General features: G+C 48.7%; 1 protein-coding gene across 1 annotated transcript in view; it reads left to right on the forward strand.

The window, feature by feature from the left end:
• LYPLAL1 (lysophospholipase like 1) overlaps nucleotides 1-19,097 on the forward strand; it is a 181,980-nt gene that overhangs the window by 56,809 nt on the left and 106,074 nt on the right. The window contains exon 3 of the mRNA XM_088481227.1: nucleotides 6,047-6,216. Coding sequence (XP_088337353.1) covers nucleotides 6,047-6,216 — 170 coding nt within the window. The remainder of the gene's footprint in view (nucleotides 1-6,046; nucleotides 6,217-19,097) is intronic.

Consider the following 19,097-nt stretch of genomic DNA (forward strand, 5'->3'; position numbering starts at 1 on the left):
ATCTCTCCATGTGTCGCCCCTTTTGGTGGCCGGACTGGGTAATCCTAACAATGGACGCCAGTCTCCCGGGTTGGGGCGCATTGACCGGTCCGCGCTCCTTTCAGGACTTTTGGACATCGATCGACTCAACCTTGCCAATCAGCATATTGGAACTTCGAGCTGTCTACAGGGCCCTCAACCTGGCCCAGCACATACTTTACGGAAAACCTGTACAGGTTCAGTCCAACATTGTCACAAAAGTGACTTACATCAATTATCAAGGAGGCACTCGAAGTCGGGCAGCAATGACAGAAGTGTCACTCATTCTGACATGGGTCGAAGGTCAACTCCCAGCCATCTCTGCAGAGTTCTTAATTGGGAAGCAGACTTCTTCAGCCGTCATGACATACATCTCGGGGAATGGTCGCTTCTCCAAGAAGTGTTTCAACTCCTAGTGCACAGATGGACCTCTCAGAGGTGGACCTCATAACCTCCCGACACAATCACAAACTGCTAGTGTACGGGTCCAGAACATGGGATGCCGAGGCAAACTTGGTAGACCCAACAGTGAAGTGGACATTATAGTTTGCGTACCTATTTCCTCCAGTGCCCCTTCTTCGGAAGTTCATACAAGACTGAGGCACTGTCCTGCTGGTGACTCCAGCTTGGCCCAGATGTCACTGGTACTCAGATCTTCGGAGTCTCTCCATCGACACTCCATTCCTGCTGTCTCAACGTCCAGACCTGTTGTCTCAAGGTCTTTGCCTTTACCCAGACCTGGGTTGTCTGTCTTTGACGGCATGGCTCTTGAGACATCCCTCCTGAGGTCAAAAGGATTCTCTAGCTCTGTAGTCAGCACTATGCTCAGAGCTCGTAAGCCATCCTCTGCTCGGATCTACCACAGAGCGTGGCGTACATATTTCCAATGGCGTTGTACCAGAAGCTACGACCCTCAAGTGTTTAGGATTTCCAAAGTCCTGGCCTTCCTTCAAGCTGGATTGGACCTTGGACTTCGCCTTGCTTCACTGAAAGTGCATGTCTCTGCTCTATCCATTTGGTTCCAGTGTAGACTTGCTCCACTACTGGATGTCCACACCTTCCTCCAGGGTGTCCTCCGGATTCAACCTCCTTTTGTCCCTCCAGTGGCTCCGTGGGATTTGTCAGTAGTTCTTCATGCCCTTCAGGGTCCTCCATTTGCTATTGCATTTGCCAGGAGGGTGTCAGAATTGGGGGCACTCTCCTGTCTTTCCCCCTTTCTGATATTTCACCAGGACAGGGCTGTGTTTCTTCCTAAGGTGGTTTCTCATTTCCATATAAATCAGGAAATTATAGTACCGGCCTTTCAGTCACCAGACCTCTCGGCTGGTGAGGCCTCATTGGATGTGGTCCGCACTCTCAGGATTTCTGTGGACCGTACCAGTTCCCTTCGGAAATCAGACTCCTTGTTTGTGATCTATGGATTTTACAAAAAGGGATGGCCAGCCAATAAACAAACATTGGCCAGATGGCTTTATAAGACTATCCCAGAGGCAGGCCTGCCTGTTCTGGCTTCTGTTACTGCTCATTCTACTCTGTCTGTGGGCCCTTCATGGGCGGCTTGCCGTGGCACCTCGGCTGTTCAGCTTTGTAAGGTGGCCACGTGGTCTTCCATTCAGACCTTTCTAAGGTTCTATGCATTTGATACCTTAGCCTCTCAGGATGCTTCCTTTGGACGCTGAATTCTCCTCTCTCGCAGGAGAGTCCCCACCCTTAAAAGGACTGCTTTGGGACATCCCCAAGGTCTCCCTGTGGAGCCTATGGACTCTGAAGAACAAAATGAGAGTTATGGAAAGAACTTAGCTTTGTTAACTCTTTCTCTGAAGTCCATAGGTATCACAGGGCACCCGCCCGGACGCACCTGGCTTCATATGGGCTATATTTCTGGTCACCGGTTTCCCGTCTCCTTCTCTGTGAGTGTGATTCTTGTGTGTACCAGTCTTCTTTCTCGCTTATCCTCCTCCGGACTTTGGCTGCTTACCAACTGAGGTGCCTCTGGCTTGGGGGTGGGGTATAGGGAGGATGGATCAGTGCATCCTGGGAGCAAAAGCTTTAACTGCGTGGTGCCTGGGATCCAGATCCAACCTACACCCCAAGGTCTCCCTGTGGACCCTATGGACTTCGAAGTAAGAGAGTTAACAAAGGTAAGTTCTTACCATAACTCTCATATTTAAGAGCCTCCAATATTGTCCTTATGGCCACTAACAGCCTCTATATGGTCCTGCTATCTCAGTTGCCTCTAACAGCCTTCTATATGGTCCTGCTATCTCAGTTGCCACTAACAGCCTCTATATGATCCTGCTATCTCAGTTGTCACTAACAGCCTTCTATATCAGTGATTCCCAACCTCAGTCCTCAAGGCACACTAACAGTCCTGGTTTTAGTGATATCCATGACCTGTGCTCAAGTATGGCTATCCCTAAAAACTGGACTGTGTGCCTTGAGGACCGTGTTTGGGAACCCCTGCTCTATATGGTCCTGCTATCTCAGTTGCCACTTTTTTGTGGTTCAGGGCGGTTTCCCCACTTTTTCATACTCTTCTCCCAGTACAATTTTTGTACAAAATTCAAGCAATCTTGTTGTGAGTAGCACAAATTGGCATTTCTAATTGGATTGCACATTTCTTATGTGTGAGCATTAACGCAAAGTGTGCGAGTTTCATGAAACAAACTCACATTCTCAGACTCATTATTTGAGACCTTTCAGAATGTGCAGCCAAGGAGGGTTGGAAAAGTAATCGTACAGATGCGTCCTCGAAAAATAGAGAAAAATAGATTTGCGCAAAGGTGCTTTTGATGAAGTGAATGAACTTTTCTAATGCTCTAATAATGTCTGTGTCCTTTTGTGAATAAGCTCCTCATAGCCCATTTATTTACCATAGACTCTCCGGTACTGTACTGGGAAATGGCGGCATTTATGCCCTGTATCACCCCTAAACCTTCTGTTTGGCGGTCATCCCTTCTGGACAGGGCTCCTTGACCATGTGTGGGGTACACCAGAGAGGACTGTGTCACAGGGTTGTGCTTAGAATGAAGGAGGTATTGGGTCCTGCTGTATAAATGTATAAATTACTGGCATTTATCTTGTCTCTAGGTTTAATTCTTCAAAATAATTGCAATACGTATATCTTGTACAGTGTAGACAACCCATGCATGTGTATGGCAGTGTGTATGTGGCTTAGGTGGGTTCTTACACCACTGTTATTAGGTGCTAACATTCTAGGTAATCACCAGAGTTTAGAGTCCCGACCTTGGATTATCTTTGTTTTTTTTTTTTTTTAGTACGTTTTAGTTTTTTCAGGCTTGTTGATTTTACCTTTAGTAAATTGTTTATTACTTATAAAAAGTAAAGCTGATGCAATACTGTATGTCAGTATGTAATCCCACATTGATAAACGCCTGTCTGCGCTGACATTGTAATCTGCACAGATCGCCTCAGAGGGCCGCGCTGGTGCTTAATGTGACGGCTGTGAGTGTAATTATAGTGTTTGTGTGTGTGACCCAAGGAAAATTAAAACTTGGCACAATATGGTCCATCCAGGGAATTTGTAAAAATAAACACTTCAAAAAGAATGTAAGTTTTTTTTATTTTTTTTATTTTTTTAATTCAGACTTCAGATGATTTCACAGTTGTGTGTGTATAAGATATTAATCCTTTATCAAAGATACAATGTAACTTCCCGGAGGGTGTGTCACTTCCTCTGCGTTATGTACCGTTGCCAGCTGTCTTTAATCAGTAATACGGCAGATTGGGCGCCAGGATTGTAATGGGGAGAACGCTGAAGCACTTTCTGATCTGATTTACCTAATGTAGTACTAAAGATCTACAGTAGATGTCAGCTGTGTGTACTGTGTGTGACAGGGGAACAGGCGGCTGTGTGTACAGTGTGTGACAGGGGAACAGGCGGCTGTGTGTACAGTGTGTGACAGGGGAATAGGCGGCTGTGTGTACAGTGTGTGACAGGGGAACAGGCGGCTGTGTGTACAGTGTGTGACAGGGGAACAGGCGGCTGTGTGTACAGTGTGTGACAAGGGAACAGGCGGCTGTGTGTACGGTACGTGACGGGAACAGGCGGCTGTGTGTACAGTGTGTGACAGGGGAACAGGCGGCTGTGTGTACGGTGCGTAACAGGGGAACAGGCGGCTGTGTGTACGGTGCGTAACAGGGGAACAGGCGGCTGTGTGTACGGTGCGTGACAGGGGAACAGGCGGCTGTCTGTACGGTGTGTGACACGGGAACAGGCGGGTGTGTGACGGGAACAGGCAGCTGTGTGTACGGTGCGTGACAGGGGAACAGGCGGCTGTAAGTACGGTGTGTGACAGGGGAACAGGCAGCTGTGTGTACAGTGCGTGACGGGAACAGGCGGCTGTGTGTACGGTGTGTGACAGGGGAACAGGCGGCTGTGTGTACAGTGTGTGACGGGAACAGGCGGCTGTGTGTACGGTGCGTGACGGGAACAGGTGGCTGTGTGTACGGTGTGTGACAGGGAAATAGGTGGCTGTGTGTACGGTGTGTGACGGGAACAGGCGGATGTGTACGGTGTGTGACAGGGGAACAGGCGGTTGTGTGTACGGTGTGTGACGGGAACAGGCGGCTGTGTGTACGGTGTGTGACGGGAACAGACGGCTGTGTGTACGGTGTGTGACAGGGGAACAGGCGGCTGTGTGTACAGTGTGTGACGGGAACAGGCGGCTGTGTGTACGGTGCGTGACGGGAACAGGTGGCTGTGTGTACGGTGTGTGACAGGGAAATAGGTGGCTGTGTGTACGGTGTGTGACGGGAACAGGCGGATGTGTACGGTGTGACAGGGGAACAGGCGGTTGTGTGTACGGTGTGTGACAGGAGAACAGGCGGCTGTGTGTACGGTGTGTGACGGGAACAGGCGGCTGTGTGTACGGTGTGTGACAGGGGAACAGGCGGCTGTGTGTACGGTGTGTGACGGGAACAGGCGGCTGTGTGTACGGTGTGTGACAGGGGAACAGGCGGCTGTGTGTACGGTGCGTGACAGGGGAACAGGCGGCTGTCTGTACGGTGTGTGACACGGGAACAGGCGGGTGTGTGACGGGAACAGGCAGCTGTGTGTACGGTGCGTGACAGGGGAACAGGCGGCTGTAAGTACGGTGTGTGACAGGGGAACAGGCAGCTGTGTGTACAGTGCGTGACGGGAACAGGCGGCTGTGTGTACGGTGTGTGACAGGGGAACAGGCGGCTGTGTGTACAGTGTGTGACGGGAACAGGCGGCTGTGTGTACGGTGCGTGACGGGAACAGGTGGCTGTGTGTACGGTGTGTGACAGGGAAATAGGTGGCTGTGTGTACGGTGTGTGACGGGAACAGGCGGATGTGTACGGTGTGTGACAGGGGAACAGGCGGTTGTGTGTACGGTGTGTGACGGGAACAGGCGGCTGTGTGTACGGTGTGTGACGGGAACAGGCGGCTGTGTGTACGGTGTGTGACAGGGGAACAGGCGGCTGTGTGTACAGTGTGTGACGGGAACAGGCGGCTGTGTGTACGGTGCGTGACGGGAACAGGTGGCTGTGTGTACGGTGTGTGACAGGGAAATAGGTGGCTGTGTGTACGGTGTGTGACGGGAACAGGCGGATGTGTACGGTGTGACAGGGGAACAGGCGGTTGTGTGTACGGTGTGTGACAGGAGAACAGGCGGCTGTGTGTACGGTGTGTGACGGGAACAGGCGGCTGTGTGTACGGTGTGTGACAGGGGAACAGGCGGCTGTGTGTACGGTGTGTGACGGGAACAGGCGGCTGTGTGTACGGTGTGTGACAGGGGAACAGGCGGCTGTGTGTACGGTGTGTGACAGGGGAACAGGCGGCTGTGTGTACGGTGTGTGGCAGGGCACTTTTATGTTCTATGTTTATGTGCGATTGGTTATGTCGTCTGTCCAGCGCTGCAGACCTTTGTGGTGCCTTACAGATATATAATGATGATAAATACCTATGATAATTTATTACATGTACAGTATATTCTGATGTAGAAAAGAAATGTGACTCTTACTATAATATTTCTCTTTCTAGGCCCTATACACCAATGATGGGAGCACTGTCCAATGTTTGGTTTGATCGGTATAAGATCTCCCGAGAGAGTCCGGAACACGTGGACTCTGTGGATGCAATGTGCCACGTCCTGACCGATTTAATCAGGGAAGAAGTGGCATCTGGTATCCCGAAGAGCAGACTGCTTCTAGGTAAGGACTCCGCCATTGTTTGACACTAAACACCTTTTGTATTTGTCTTTTCCCCTCTGATTTGTATCATGACTGTATACAGGGAGTTATATTATAGGGTTTTCTCCCAGTGTATCTGATGTCGCTAATAAACCCAATTATGAAGATCTCCATTAAGTAGAGTTGTCATTGTTCCTCTTCTCTTTGATAATTCAATACAATAGCTGATTTAGATGGCATTATTGGGTGTGTGACTGTGTACATGCGGCAGACTAAAGCCGTGTTTATTCTACCCATTCCCCTCTGTATGATTAGGCAGCAATAAAATAAAAGGTGACTGTCCCTTAAATATTTACAGTATGTTGCACAAACTGAAGGCTCACTATATACTGTAGCACCATGTTACCCCTGGATATATATACATTTACCCCATTCTGCCTGCAGCAAATCTGTGCGAGATTCCAGAGCGCTCTCGCTGGCCTGTAGCATCTTCTTATTGTGAGTTTCTGCAGCTGATTTCAGGCACAATAGGGAGTGCTGTCAATCCCAAGCCCTATGGGAAGCTCATCTGTGCACAAGATTTGACACAGTGCCTCTAAAATGTATAATCAACATATGGAGCAGCTTTTAGTACCCGTTCAGTAGCATGCTTAGCGTATAAGGGCGCACCGGGACAGAGGCTTGTATCTTGTCACTGGAGGGTATTGGAAAACTGCCTGTCTGACCACTCTGCAACGTCTGTGAAATAAATTAGTCATATAAAGTATAATTTGTATACATACTAAAGACGTGCTTGTTCCATATACTGATGAGAGAGTCGGATGCTGTAATACAGTCTGCTCCATCTGAGGATGTTACATTATTAGCCGTAAAAGAGGTTCCCCAGGTAATGTATAACCGCCTATTGCTCCACCCATTTGTAAACCCCATTTACCTAGCCTGGAATGATGGGAGAGGTATACCGGCACTGTACGCCTCCACCATGGTAAAGGCCTCAGTAGGTCCTTGTGCTGCCTCTGGGGAACACTGGAATGTTTCCCTGTTAGGTGTCACTGGGATGATCTGTGTAATACATTATAAACCTATCCACATCCAGGTTACTGCCACCTCGTGCTGGGAGCATGGCCGTGTCACTGGGATGATCTGTGTAATACATTATATACCTATCCGCATCCAGGTTACTGCCACCTCGTGCTGGGAGCATGGCCGTGTCACTGGGATGATCTGTGTAATACATTATATACCTATCCGCATCCAGGTTACTGCCACCTCGTGCTGGGAGCATGGCCGTGTCACTGGGATGATCTGTGTAATACATTATATACCTATCCGCATCCAGGTTACTGCCACCTCGTGCTGGGAGCATGGCCGTGTCACTGGGATGATCTGTGTAATACATTATATACCTAGCCACATCCAGGTTACTGCCACCTCATGCTGGGAGCATGGCCGTGTCACTGGGATGATCTGTGTAATACATTATATAGCTATCCACATCCAGGTTACTGCCACCTCGTGCTGGGAGTGTTAGGTGTCACTGGGATGATCTGTGTAATACATTATATACCTATCCACATCCAGGTTACTGCCACCTCGTGCTGGGAGCATGGCCGTGTCACTGGGATGATCTGTGTAATACATTATATACCTATCCACATCCAGGTTACGGCCACCTCGTGCTGGGAGCATGGTCGTGTCACTGGGATGATCTGTGTAATACATTATATACCTATCCGCATCCAGGTTACTGCCACCTCGCGCTGGGAGCATGGCCGTGTCACTGGGATGATCTGTGTAATACAGTATATACCTATCCACATCCAGGTTACGGCCACCTCGTGCTGGGAGCTTGGCCGTGTCACTGGGATGATCTGTGTAATACATTATATACCTATCCACATCCAGGTTACTGCCACCTCGTGCTGGGAGCATGGCCGTGTCACTGGGATGATCTGTGTAATACATTATATACCTATCCGCATCCAGGTTACTGCCACCTCGTGCTGGGAGCATGGCCGTGTCACTGGGATGATCTGTGTAATACATTATATACCTATCCACATCCAGGTTACGGCCACCTCGTGCTGGGAGCATGGCCGTGTCACTGGGATGATCTGTGTAATACATTATATACCTATCCACATCCAGGTTACGGCCACCTCGTGCTGGGAGCATGGCCGTGTCACTGGGATGATCTGTGTAATACAGTATATACCTATCCACATCCTGGTTTACTGCCACCTCGTGCTGGGAGCATGGCCGTGTCACTGGGATGATCTGTGTAATACATTATATACCTATCCACATCCAGGTTACTGCCACCTCGTGCTGGGAGCATGGCCGTGTCACTGGGATGATCTGTGTAATACAGTATATACCTATCCACATCCTGGTTACTGCCACCTCGTGCTGGGAGCATGGCCGTGTCACTGGGATGATCTGTGTAATACATTATATACCTATCCACATCCTGGTTACTGCCACCTCGTGCTGGGAGCGTTAGGTGTCACTGGGATGATCTGTGTAATACATTATATACCTATCCGCATCCAGGTTACGGCCACCTCGTGCTGGGAGCATGGCCGTGTCACTGGGATGATCTGTGTAATACATTATATACCTATCCACATCCAGGTTACGGCCACCTCGTGCTGGGAGCATGGCCGTGTCACTGGGATGATCTGTGTAATACATTATATACCTATCCACATCCAGGTTACTGCCACCTCGTGCTGGGAGCATGGCCGTGTCACTGGGATGATCTGTGTAATACATTATATACCTATCCACATCCAGGTTACTGCCACCTCGTGCTGGGAGCATGGCCGTGTCACTGGGATGATCTGTGTAATACATTATATACCTATCCACATCCAGGTTACTGCCACCTCGTGCTGGGAGCATGGCCGTGTCACTGGGATGATCTGTGTAATACATTATATACCTATCCACATCAAGGTTACGGCCACCTCGTGCTGGGAGCATGGCCGTGTCACTGGGATGATCTGTGTAATACATTATATACCTATCCACATCCAGGTTACTGCCACCTCGTGCTGGGAGCATGGCCGTGTCACTGGGGACAGGCCTAGCACTTCTCAGCAGTAGGCCACCCACAGCCCCTTTCTCTCACTAGCACTATCACACCGACCATCTCCCTGCTATCTCCCCCACCCCAACATTGCCAGCAGCACATACAGTACTTTGCAAAGGTTTTAGGCAGGTGAGGAAAAAATGCTGCAAAGTGAGAATACTTTCAAAAATAGAAGTGTTAATAATAGTTTATTTTTTATTAATTATCAAAATGCAAAGTGAATGAACAGAATCAATATTTGGTATGACCACCCTTTTCCTTCATAGCTGCATCAATTCTCCTAGGTACACTTGCACACAGTCAGGGATTTTGTAGGATTATAGTCAGGTGTATGATTACCCAATCATACCAAACAGGTGATAATGATCATCATTTCCATATGAAGGTTGAAACAGTCGGTAACTGAAACAGAAACAGTTGTGTATGTGGCTTAAAACTGGATGAGGAACAGCCAAACTCTGCTACAAAGAGGTTGTGGAAGACCGTTTCATGTCACAGGTCATGCACCATGGCAAGACTGAGCACAGCAACAAGACACAAGGTGGTTATACTGTATTAGCAAGGTCTCTCCCAGGCAAAGATTTCACAGCAGACCGGGGTTTCAGGATGTGCTATTTAAGCTCTTTTGAAGAAGCACAAAGAAACGGGCAACGTTGAGGACCGTAGACGCAGTGGTCGGCCAAGTAAACAGTACATCAGATGAAAGACGCATCATGCTTCCCTTCTAAATCGGAAGATGTCCAGCAGTGCCAGCAGCTCCGAACTGGCAGGAACAAGTGGGACCCAGGTACACCCATCTACTGGTAGGAGAAGTCTGGCCAGAAGTGGTCTTCAGGGAAGAATTGCAGCCATAAAGCCATACCTTCTACGTATAAACAAGGCCAAGTGTCTCATCTATGCATAGAACATAGGAACTGGGGTGCAGAAACATGGCAGCTGGTGCTCTGTACTGTCAAATACCAAAACTGAATGAAGTACAATAATAAACAACTTTCTGTACGTTTAAATCATATTTTCCATACACTTAAATATCGCTTTTCATTATCATGCATTGTTATATATTAGTGTTTATATTCTTTACGAACGTTACACAATTTCCAGTGTAACAGTGTAAATATAGCAATATAAATATATATACTGCAATTCCATGTATGAAAAGATATTTGATTTTGTAAGTGATCACAGATTTGTGATGACTTATTTTATCCACCATTGCTCGTAGTTACAGCGTGTTTGGTAGATGTATAGGCTTTCTATAAGAACCTGTTATTAGCTGTAAGCGAGCGTCTGAGGACATGAGAGCACATGGATATGACAATGATGACAAGCACGAGGTTACCACCACTCAGGAAGACAACTGAACGCCTGACCGGTTACATTGTTTTTACCTGTAATCTATTGTGTAGTGACCAGTGTAGCTATACTGTAATATATGTTACTAAGGGTGCTCCTGTGTGGTTTGCTGTGTATAAATGTACCACGCTGACTCTTGCAGTCGGTGCGTTCTGAATTGAAGCCTTGTGTTGGTGCCAACCTCGCTGCGCATTGTATGGGGCGGTACTCTTATATTTCTTTGTGCAAATAAATATTTTGGACTTTGAAACTCCAAGTAAGCTGATCGGACTTCACAATTATTTGACTTTAATAGCACTGAGGAGTCATAATGTGAAATAGTTGGCTGGAGAGCGATACAATAATGAGGGTCTACAGGCAGCAGTGACGCATGGTGGAGAGCGATACAATAGTGAGAGTCTACAGGCAGCAGTGACGCATGGTGGAGAGCGATACAATAGTGAGAGTCTACAGGCAGCAGTGACGCATGGTGGAGACCGATACAATAATGAGCGTCTACAGGCAGCAGTGACACATGGTGGAGAGCGATACAATAATGAGGGTCTACAGGCAGCAGTGATGCATGGTGGAGAGCGGTACAATAATGAGTGTCTACAGGCAGCAGTGACACATGGTGGAGACCGATACAATAATGAGCGTCTACAGGCAGCAGTGACGCATGGTGGAGAGCGATACAATAATGAGAGTCTACAGGCAGCAGTGACGCATGGTGGAGACCGATACAATAATGAGTGTCTACAGGCAGCAGTGACACATGGTGGAGAGCGATACAATAATGAGTGTCTACAGGCAGCAGTGACACATGGTGGAGACCGATACAATAATGAGGGTCTACAGGCAGCAGTGACGCATGGTGGAGACCGATACAATAATGAGCGTCTACAGGCAGCAGTGACGCATGGTGGAGAGCGATACAATAATGAGAGTCTACAGGCAGCAGTGACGCATGGTGGAGAGCGATACAATAATGAGGGTATACAGGCAGCAGTGACACATGGTGGAGAGCGGTACAATAATGAGTGTCTACAGGCAGCAGTGATGCATGGTGGAGAGCGATACAATAATGAGTGTCTACAGGCAGCAGTGACACATGGTGGAGAGCGATACAATAATGAGGGTCTACAGGCAGCAGTGATGCATGGTGGAGAGCGATACAATAATGAGTGTCTACAGGCAGCAGTGACGCATGGTGGAGAGCGATACAATAATGAGGGTATACAGGCAGCAGTGACACATGGTGGAGAGCGATACAATAATGAGTGTCTACAGGCAGCAGTGACGCATGGTGGAGAGCGGTACAATAATGTTGGTCTACAGGCAGCAGTGATGCATGGTGGAGAGCGGTACAATAATAAGTGTCTACAGGCAGCAGTGACGCATGGTGGAGACCGATACAATGAGGGTCTACAGGCAGCAGTGATGCATGGTGGAGACCGATACAATAATGAGTGTCTACAGGCAGCAGTGACGCATGGTGGAGAGCGGTACAATAATAAGTGTCTACAGGCAGCAGTGACGCATGGTGGAGACCGATACAATGAGGGTCTACAGGCAGCAGTGATGCATGGTGGAGAGCGATACAATAATGATGGTCTACAGGCAGCAGTGACGCATGGTGGAGACCGATACAATGAGGGTCTACAGGCAGCAGTGATGCATGGTTGAGAGCGATACAATAATGATGGTCTACAGGCAGCAGTGACGCATGGTGGAGAGTGATACAATAATGAGGGTCTACAGGCAGCAGTGACGCATTGTGGAGAGCGATACAATAATGAGGGTCTACAGGCAGCAGTGACGCATGGTGGAGAGCGATACAATAATGAGTGTCTACAGGCAGCAGTGATGCATGGTGGAGAGCGGTACAATAATAAGTGTCTACAGGCAGCAGTGACGCATGGTGGAGACCGATACAATGAGGGTCTACAGGCAGCAGTGATGCATGGTGGAGAGCGATACAATAATGAGGTTCTACAGGCAGCAGTGACGCATGGTGGAGAGCGATACAATAATGAGTGTCTACAGGCAGCAGTGATGCATGGTGGAGAGCGGTACAATAATAAGTGTCTACAGGCAGCAGTGACGCATGGTGGAGACCAATACAATGAGGGTCTACAGGCAGCAGTGATGCATGGTGGAGAGCGATACAATAATGAGGGTCTACAGGCAGCAGTGACGCATGGTGGAGAGCGATACAATAATGAGCGTCTACAGGCAGCAGTGATGCATGGTGGAGACCGATAGAATGAGGGTCTACAGGCAGCAGTGACACATGGTGGAGAGCGATACAATAATGAGGGTCTACAGGCAGCAGTGACGCATGGTGGAGAGTGATACAATAATGAGGGTCTACAGGCAGCAGTGACGCATGGTGGAGAGCGATACAATAATGAGGGTCTACAGGCAGCAGTGATGCATGGTGGAGAGCGATACAATAATGAGGGTCTACAGGCAGCAGTGACGCATGGTGGAGAGCGGTACAATAATGAGGGTCTACAGGCAGCAGTGTTGCATGGTGGAGAGCGATACAATGAGGGTCTACAGGCAGCAGTGACGCATGGTGGAGAGCGATACAATAATGAGAGTCTACAGGCAGCAGTGACGCATGGTGGAGACCGATATAATAATGAGTGTCTACAGGCAGCAGTGACACATGGTGGAGAGCGATACAATAATGAGGGTCTACAGGCAGCAGTGACGCATGGTGGAGACCGATACAATAATGAGCGTCTACAGGCAGCAGTGACGCATGGTGGAGAGCGATACAATAATGAGAGTCTACAGGCAGCAGTGACGCATGGTTTAGACCGATACAATAATGAGCGTCTACAGGCAGCAGTGACACATGGTGGAGAGCGATACAATAATGAGTGTCTACAGGCAGCAGTGACACATGGTGGAGAGCGATACAATAATGAGGGTCTACAGGCAGCAGTGACGCATGGTGGAGAGCGATACAATAATGAGTGTCTACAGGCAGCAGTGATGCATGGTGGAGAGCGATACAATAATGAGGGTCTACAGGCAGCAGTGACGCATGGTGGAGAGCGATACAATAATGAGGGTATACAGGCAGCAGTGACACATGGTGGAGAGCGGTACAATAATGAGTGTCTACAGGCAGCAGTGATGCATGGTGGAGAGCGATACAATAATGAGTGTCTACAGGCAGCAGTGACACATGGTGGAGAGCGATACAATAATGAGGGTCTACAGGCAGCAGTGATGCATGGTGGAGAGCGATACAATAATGAGTGTCTACAGGCAGCAGTGACGCATGGTGGAGAGCGATACAATAATGAGGGTACACAGGCAGCAGTGACACATGGTGGAGAGCGATACAATAATGAGTGTCTACAGGCAGCAGTGACGCATGGTGGAGAGCGGTACAATAATGAGGGTCTACAGGCAGCAGTGATGCATGGTGGAGAGCGGTACAATAATAAGTGTCTACAGGCAGCAGTGACGCATGGTGGAGACCGATACAATAATGAGTGTCTACAGGCAGCAGTGACGCATGGTGGTGAGCGGTACAATAATAAGTGTCTACAGGCAGCAGTGACGCATGGTGGAGACCGATACAATGAGGGTGTACAGGCAGCAGTGATGCATGGTGGAAAGCGATACAATAATGATGGTCTACAGGCAGCAGTGACGCATGGTGGAGACCGATACAATGAGGGTCTACAGGCAGCAGTGATGCATGGTGGAGAGCGATACAATAATGATGGTCTACAGGCAGCAGTGACGCATGGTTGAGAGTGATACAATAATGAGGGTCTACAGGCAGCAGTGACGCATTGTGGAGAGCGATACAATAATGAGGGTCTACAGGCAGCAGTGACGCATGGTGGAGAGCGATACAATAATGAGTGTCTACAGGCAGCAGTGATGCATGGTGGAGAGCGGTACATTAATAAGTGTCTACAGGCAGCAGTGACGCATGGTGGAGACCGATACAATGAGGGTCTACAGGCAGCAGTGATGCATGGTGGAGAGCGATACAATAATGAGGGTCTACAGGCAGCAGTGACGCATGGTGGAGAGCGATACAATAATGAGCGTCTACAGGCAGCAGTGATGCATGGTGGAGACCGATAGAATGAGGGTCTACAGGCAGCAGTGACACATGGTGGAGAGCGATACAATAATGAGGGTCTACAGGCAGCAGTGACGCATGGTGGAGAGTGATACAATAATGAGGGTCTACAGGCAGCAGTGATGCATGGTGGAGAGCGATACAATAATGAGGGTCTACAGGCAGCAGTGACGCATGGTGGAGAGCGGTACAATAATGAGGGTCTACAGGCAGCAGTGACGCATGGTGGAGAGCGATACAATAATGAGGGTCTACAGGCAGCAGTGACGCATGGTGGAGAGCGATACAATAATGAGTGTCTACAGGCAGCAGTGATGCATGGTGGAGAGCGATACAATAATGAGCGTCTACAGGTAACAGTGGTGCATGGAGGAGAGCGATACAATAATGAGAGTCTACAGGCAGCAGTGATGCATGGTGGAGAGAGATAAATAATGAGGGTCTACAGGCAGCAGTGACGCATGGTGGAGAGCGATACAATAATGAGGGTCTACAGGCAGCAGTGACGCATGGTGGAGAGCGATACAATAATGAGTGTCTACAGGCAGCAGTGATGCATGGTGGAGAGCGATACAATAATGAGGGTCTACAGGCAGCAGTGACGCATGGTGGAGAGCGGTAGAATAATGAGGGTCTACAGGCAGCAGTGACGCATGGAGGAGAGCGATACAATAATGAGGGTCTACAGGCAGCAGTGACGCATGGTGGAGAGCGATACAATAATGAGTGTCTACAGGCAGCAGTGACGCATGGTGGAGAGCGGTACAATAATGAGGGTCTACAGGCAGCAGTGATGCATGGTGGAGAGCGGTACAATAATAAGTGTCTATAGGCAGCAGTGACGCATGGTGGAGACCGATACAATGAGGGTCTACAGGCAGCAGTGATGCATGGTGGAGACCGATACAATAATGAGTGTCTACAGGCAGCAGTGACGCATGGTGGTGAGCGGTACAATAATAAGTGTCTACAGGCAGCAGTGACGCATGGTGGAGACCGATACAATGAGGGTCTACAGGCAGCAGTGATGCATGGTGGAGAGCGATACAATAATGATGGTCTACAGGCAGCAGTGACGCATGGTGGAGACCGATACAATGAGGGTCTACAGGCAGCAGTGATGCATGGTGGAGAGCGATACAATAATGATGGTCTACAGGCAGCAGTGACGCATGGTGGAGAGTGATACAATAATGAGGGTCTACAGGCAGCAGTGACGCATTGTGGAGAGCGATACAATAATGAGGGTCTACAGGCAGCAGTGACGCATGGTGGAGAGCGATACAATAATGAGTGTCTACAGGCAGCAGTGATGCATGGTGGAGAGCGGTACAATAATAAGTGTCTACAGGCAGCAGTGACGCATGGTGGAGACCGATACAATGAGGGTCTACAGGCAGCAGTGATGCATGGTGGAGAGCGATACAATAATGAGGGTCTACAGGCAGCAGTGACGCATGGTGGAGAGCGATACAATAATGAGCGTCTACAGGCAGCAGTGATGCATGGTGGAGACCGATAGAATGAGGGTCTACAGGCAGCAGTGACACATGGTGGAGAGCGATACAATAATGAGGGTCTACAGGCAGCAGTGACGCATGGTGGAGAGTGATACAATAATGAGGGTCTACAGGCAGCAGTGATGCATGGTGGAGAGCGATACAATAATGAGGGTCTACAGGCAGCAGTGACGCATGGTGGAGAGCGGTACAATAATGAGGGTCTACAGGCAGCAGTGAAGCATGGTGGAGAGCGATACAATAATGAGGGTCTACAGACAGCAGGGACGCATGGTGGAGAGCGATACAATAATGAGTGTCTACAGGCAGCAGTGATGCATGGTGGAGAGCGATACAATAATGAGCGTCTACAGGTAACAGTGGTGCATGGAGGAGAGCGATACAATAATGAGTGTCTACAGGCAGCAGTGATGCATGGTGGAGAGAGATAAATAATGAGGGTCTACAGGCAGCAGTGACGCATGGTGGAGAGCGATACAATAATGAGGGCCTACAGGCAGCAGTGACGCATGGTGGAGAGCGATACAATAATGAGTGTCTACAGGCAGAAGTGATGCATGGTGGAGAGCGATACAATAATGAGGGTCTACAGGCAGCAGTGACGCATGGTGGAGAGCGGTAGAATAATGAGGGTCTACAGGCAGCAGTGACGCATGGAGGAGAGCGATACAATAATGAGGGTCTACAGGCAGCAGTGACGCATGGTGGAGATAGATACAATAATGAGGGTCTACAGGCAGCAGTGACGCATGGTGGAGAGCGATACAATAATGAGTGTCTACAGGCAGCAGTGACGCATGGTGGAGACCGATACAATGAGGGTCTACAGGCAGCAGTGATGCATGGTGGAGAGCGATACAATAATGAGGGCCTACAGGCAGCAGTGACGAATGGTGGAGAGCGATACAATAATGAGGGCCTAAAGGCAGCAGTGACACATGGTGGAGAGCGATACAATAATGAGTGTCTACAGGCAGCAGTGACACTTGGTGGAGACCAATACAATGAGGGTCTACAGGCAGCAGTGATGCATGGTGGAGAGCGATACAATAATGAGGGTCTACAGGCAGCAGTGACACATGGTGGAGAGAGATACAATAATGAGTGTCTACAGGCAGCAGTGACGCATGGTGGAGAGCGATACAATAATTAGGGTCTACAGGCAGTGATGCATGGTGGAGACCGATACAATGAGGGTCTACAGGCAGCAGTGATGCATGGTGGAGAGCGATACAATAATGAGGGTATACAGGCAGCAGTGATGCATGGTGGAGAGCGATACAATAATGAGTGTCTACAGGCAGCAGTGACACATGGTGGAGAGCGATACAATAATGAGGGTCTACAGGCAGCAGTGACACATGGTGGAGAGCGATACATTAATGAGTGTCTACAGGCAGCAGTGACACATGGTGGAGACCGATACAATAATGAGGGTCTACAGGCAGCAGTGACGCATGGTGGAGACCGATACAATAATGAGGGTATACAGGCAGCAGTGACACATGGTGGAGAGCGATACAATAATGAGGGTCTACAGGCAGCAGTGATGCATGGTGGAGACCGATAGAATGAGGGTCTACAGGCAGCAGTGACACATGGTGGAGAGCGATACAATAATGAGGGTCTACAGGCAGCAGTGACGCATGGTGGAGAGTGATACAATAATGAGGGTCTACAGGCAGCAGTGATGCATGGTGGAGAGCGATACAATAATGAGGGTCTACAGGCAGCAGTGACGCATGGTGGAGAGCGGTACAATAATGAGGGTCTACAGGCAGCAGTGACGCATGGTGGATATTCCTTGTAAGTTTGGGGCTGCATTTTAGTAAATAGAGTTTGGGATTTGGTCAGGATTAATGGTGTCCTCAATGCTGAGAAATACAGGAGGTACTTATCCATCATGCAATACCATCAGGGAGGCATCTGATTGGCTCCAAATTTATTCTGCAGCAGGACAACGACCCCAAACATACAGCCAAGGTCAGTAAGAACCATCTTCAGCATAAAGAAGAACAAGGAGTCCTGGAAGTGATGATATGGCCCTGATCTCATCATTATCAAGTCTGTCTGGGATTACATGAAAAGACAGAAGGAGAACTAAGCACAGATCTTCTGTGGATGTATATTGCTCATATCCAAGATGTTTGGAACATCCTCTATGCCGAGTTCCTACAAACACCTTTGTAGTACAGTTTGGCTGTTCCTCACCCACTTTTAAGCCTCCTACACAGCTGTTTCTGTTTCAGTTAATGACTGTTTTTCAACCTACATATGGAGATGATGATCATTCTCACCTGTTTGGTATGATTGGGTAATCATACACCTGACTATAATCCTACTAAATCCCTGACTTTGCAAGTGTAACTACTATAGAAGAATTGATGCGGTTTTGAAGGCTAAGGGTGGTCACACCAAATATTGATTTTGTTTTAGATTTCTCTTCTGTTCATTCACTTTGCATTTTGTTAATTGATAAAAATAAACTATTAACACTTCTATTTTTGAAAGCATTCTCACTTTGCAGCATTTTTACCTCACCTACACAAAACATTTTCACAGTACTGTACATCTCCCATCATTACCAGCATCTCCCATCATTATCAGCACCTCCTTCATCTCCCGTCATTACCAGCACCTTCTACATCTCCCGTCATTACCAGCACCTCCTTCATCTCCCGTCATTACCAGCACCTCCTTCATCTCCCGTCATTACCAGCACCACCTACATCTCCCGTCATTACCAGCACCTTCTACATCTCCCGTCATTACCAGCACCTCCTACATCTCCCGTCATTACCAGCACCTCCTTCATCTCCCGTCATTACCAGCACCA

This window comes from Taudactylus pleione, unplaced genomic scaffold, assembly GCF_031769625.1.
Source record: "Taudactylus pleione unplaced genomic scaffold, aTauple2 ptg000267l, whole genome shotgun sequence".
NCBI lineage: Eukaryota > Metazoa > Chordata > Amphibia > Anura > Myobatrachidae > Taudactylus > Taudactylus pleione.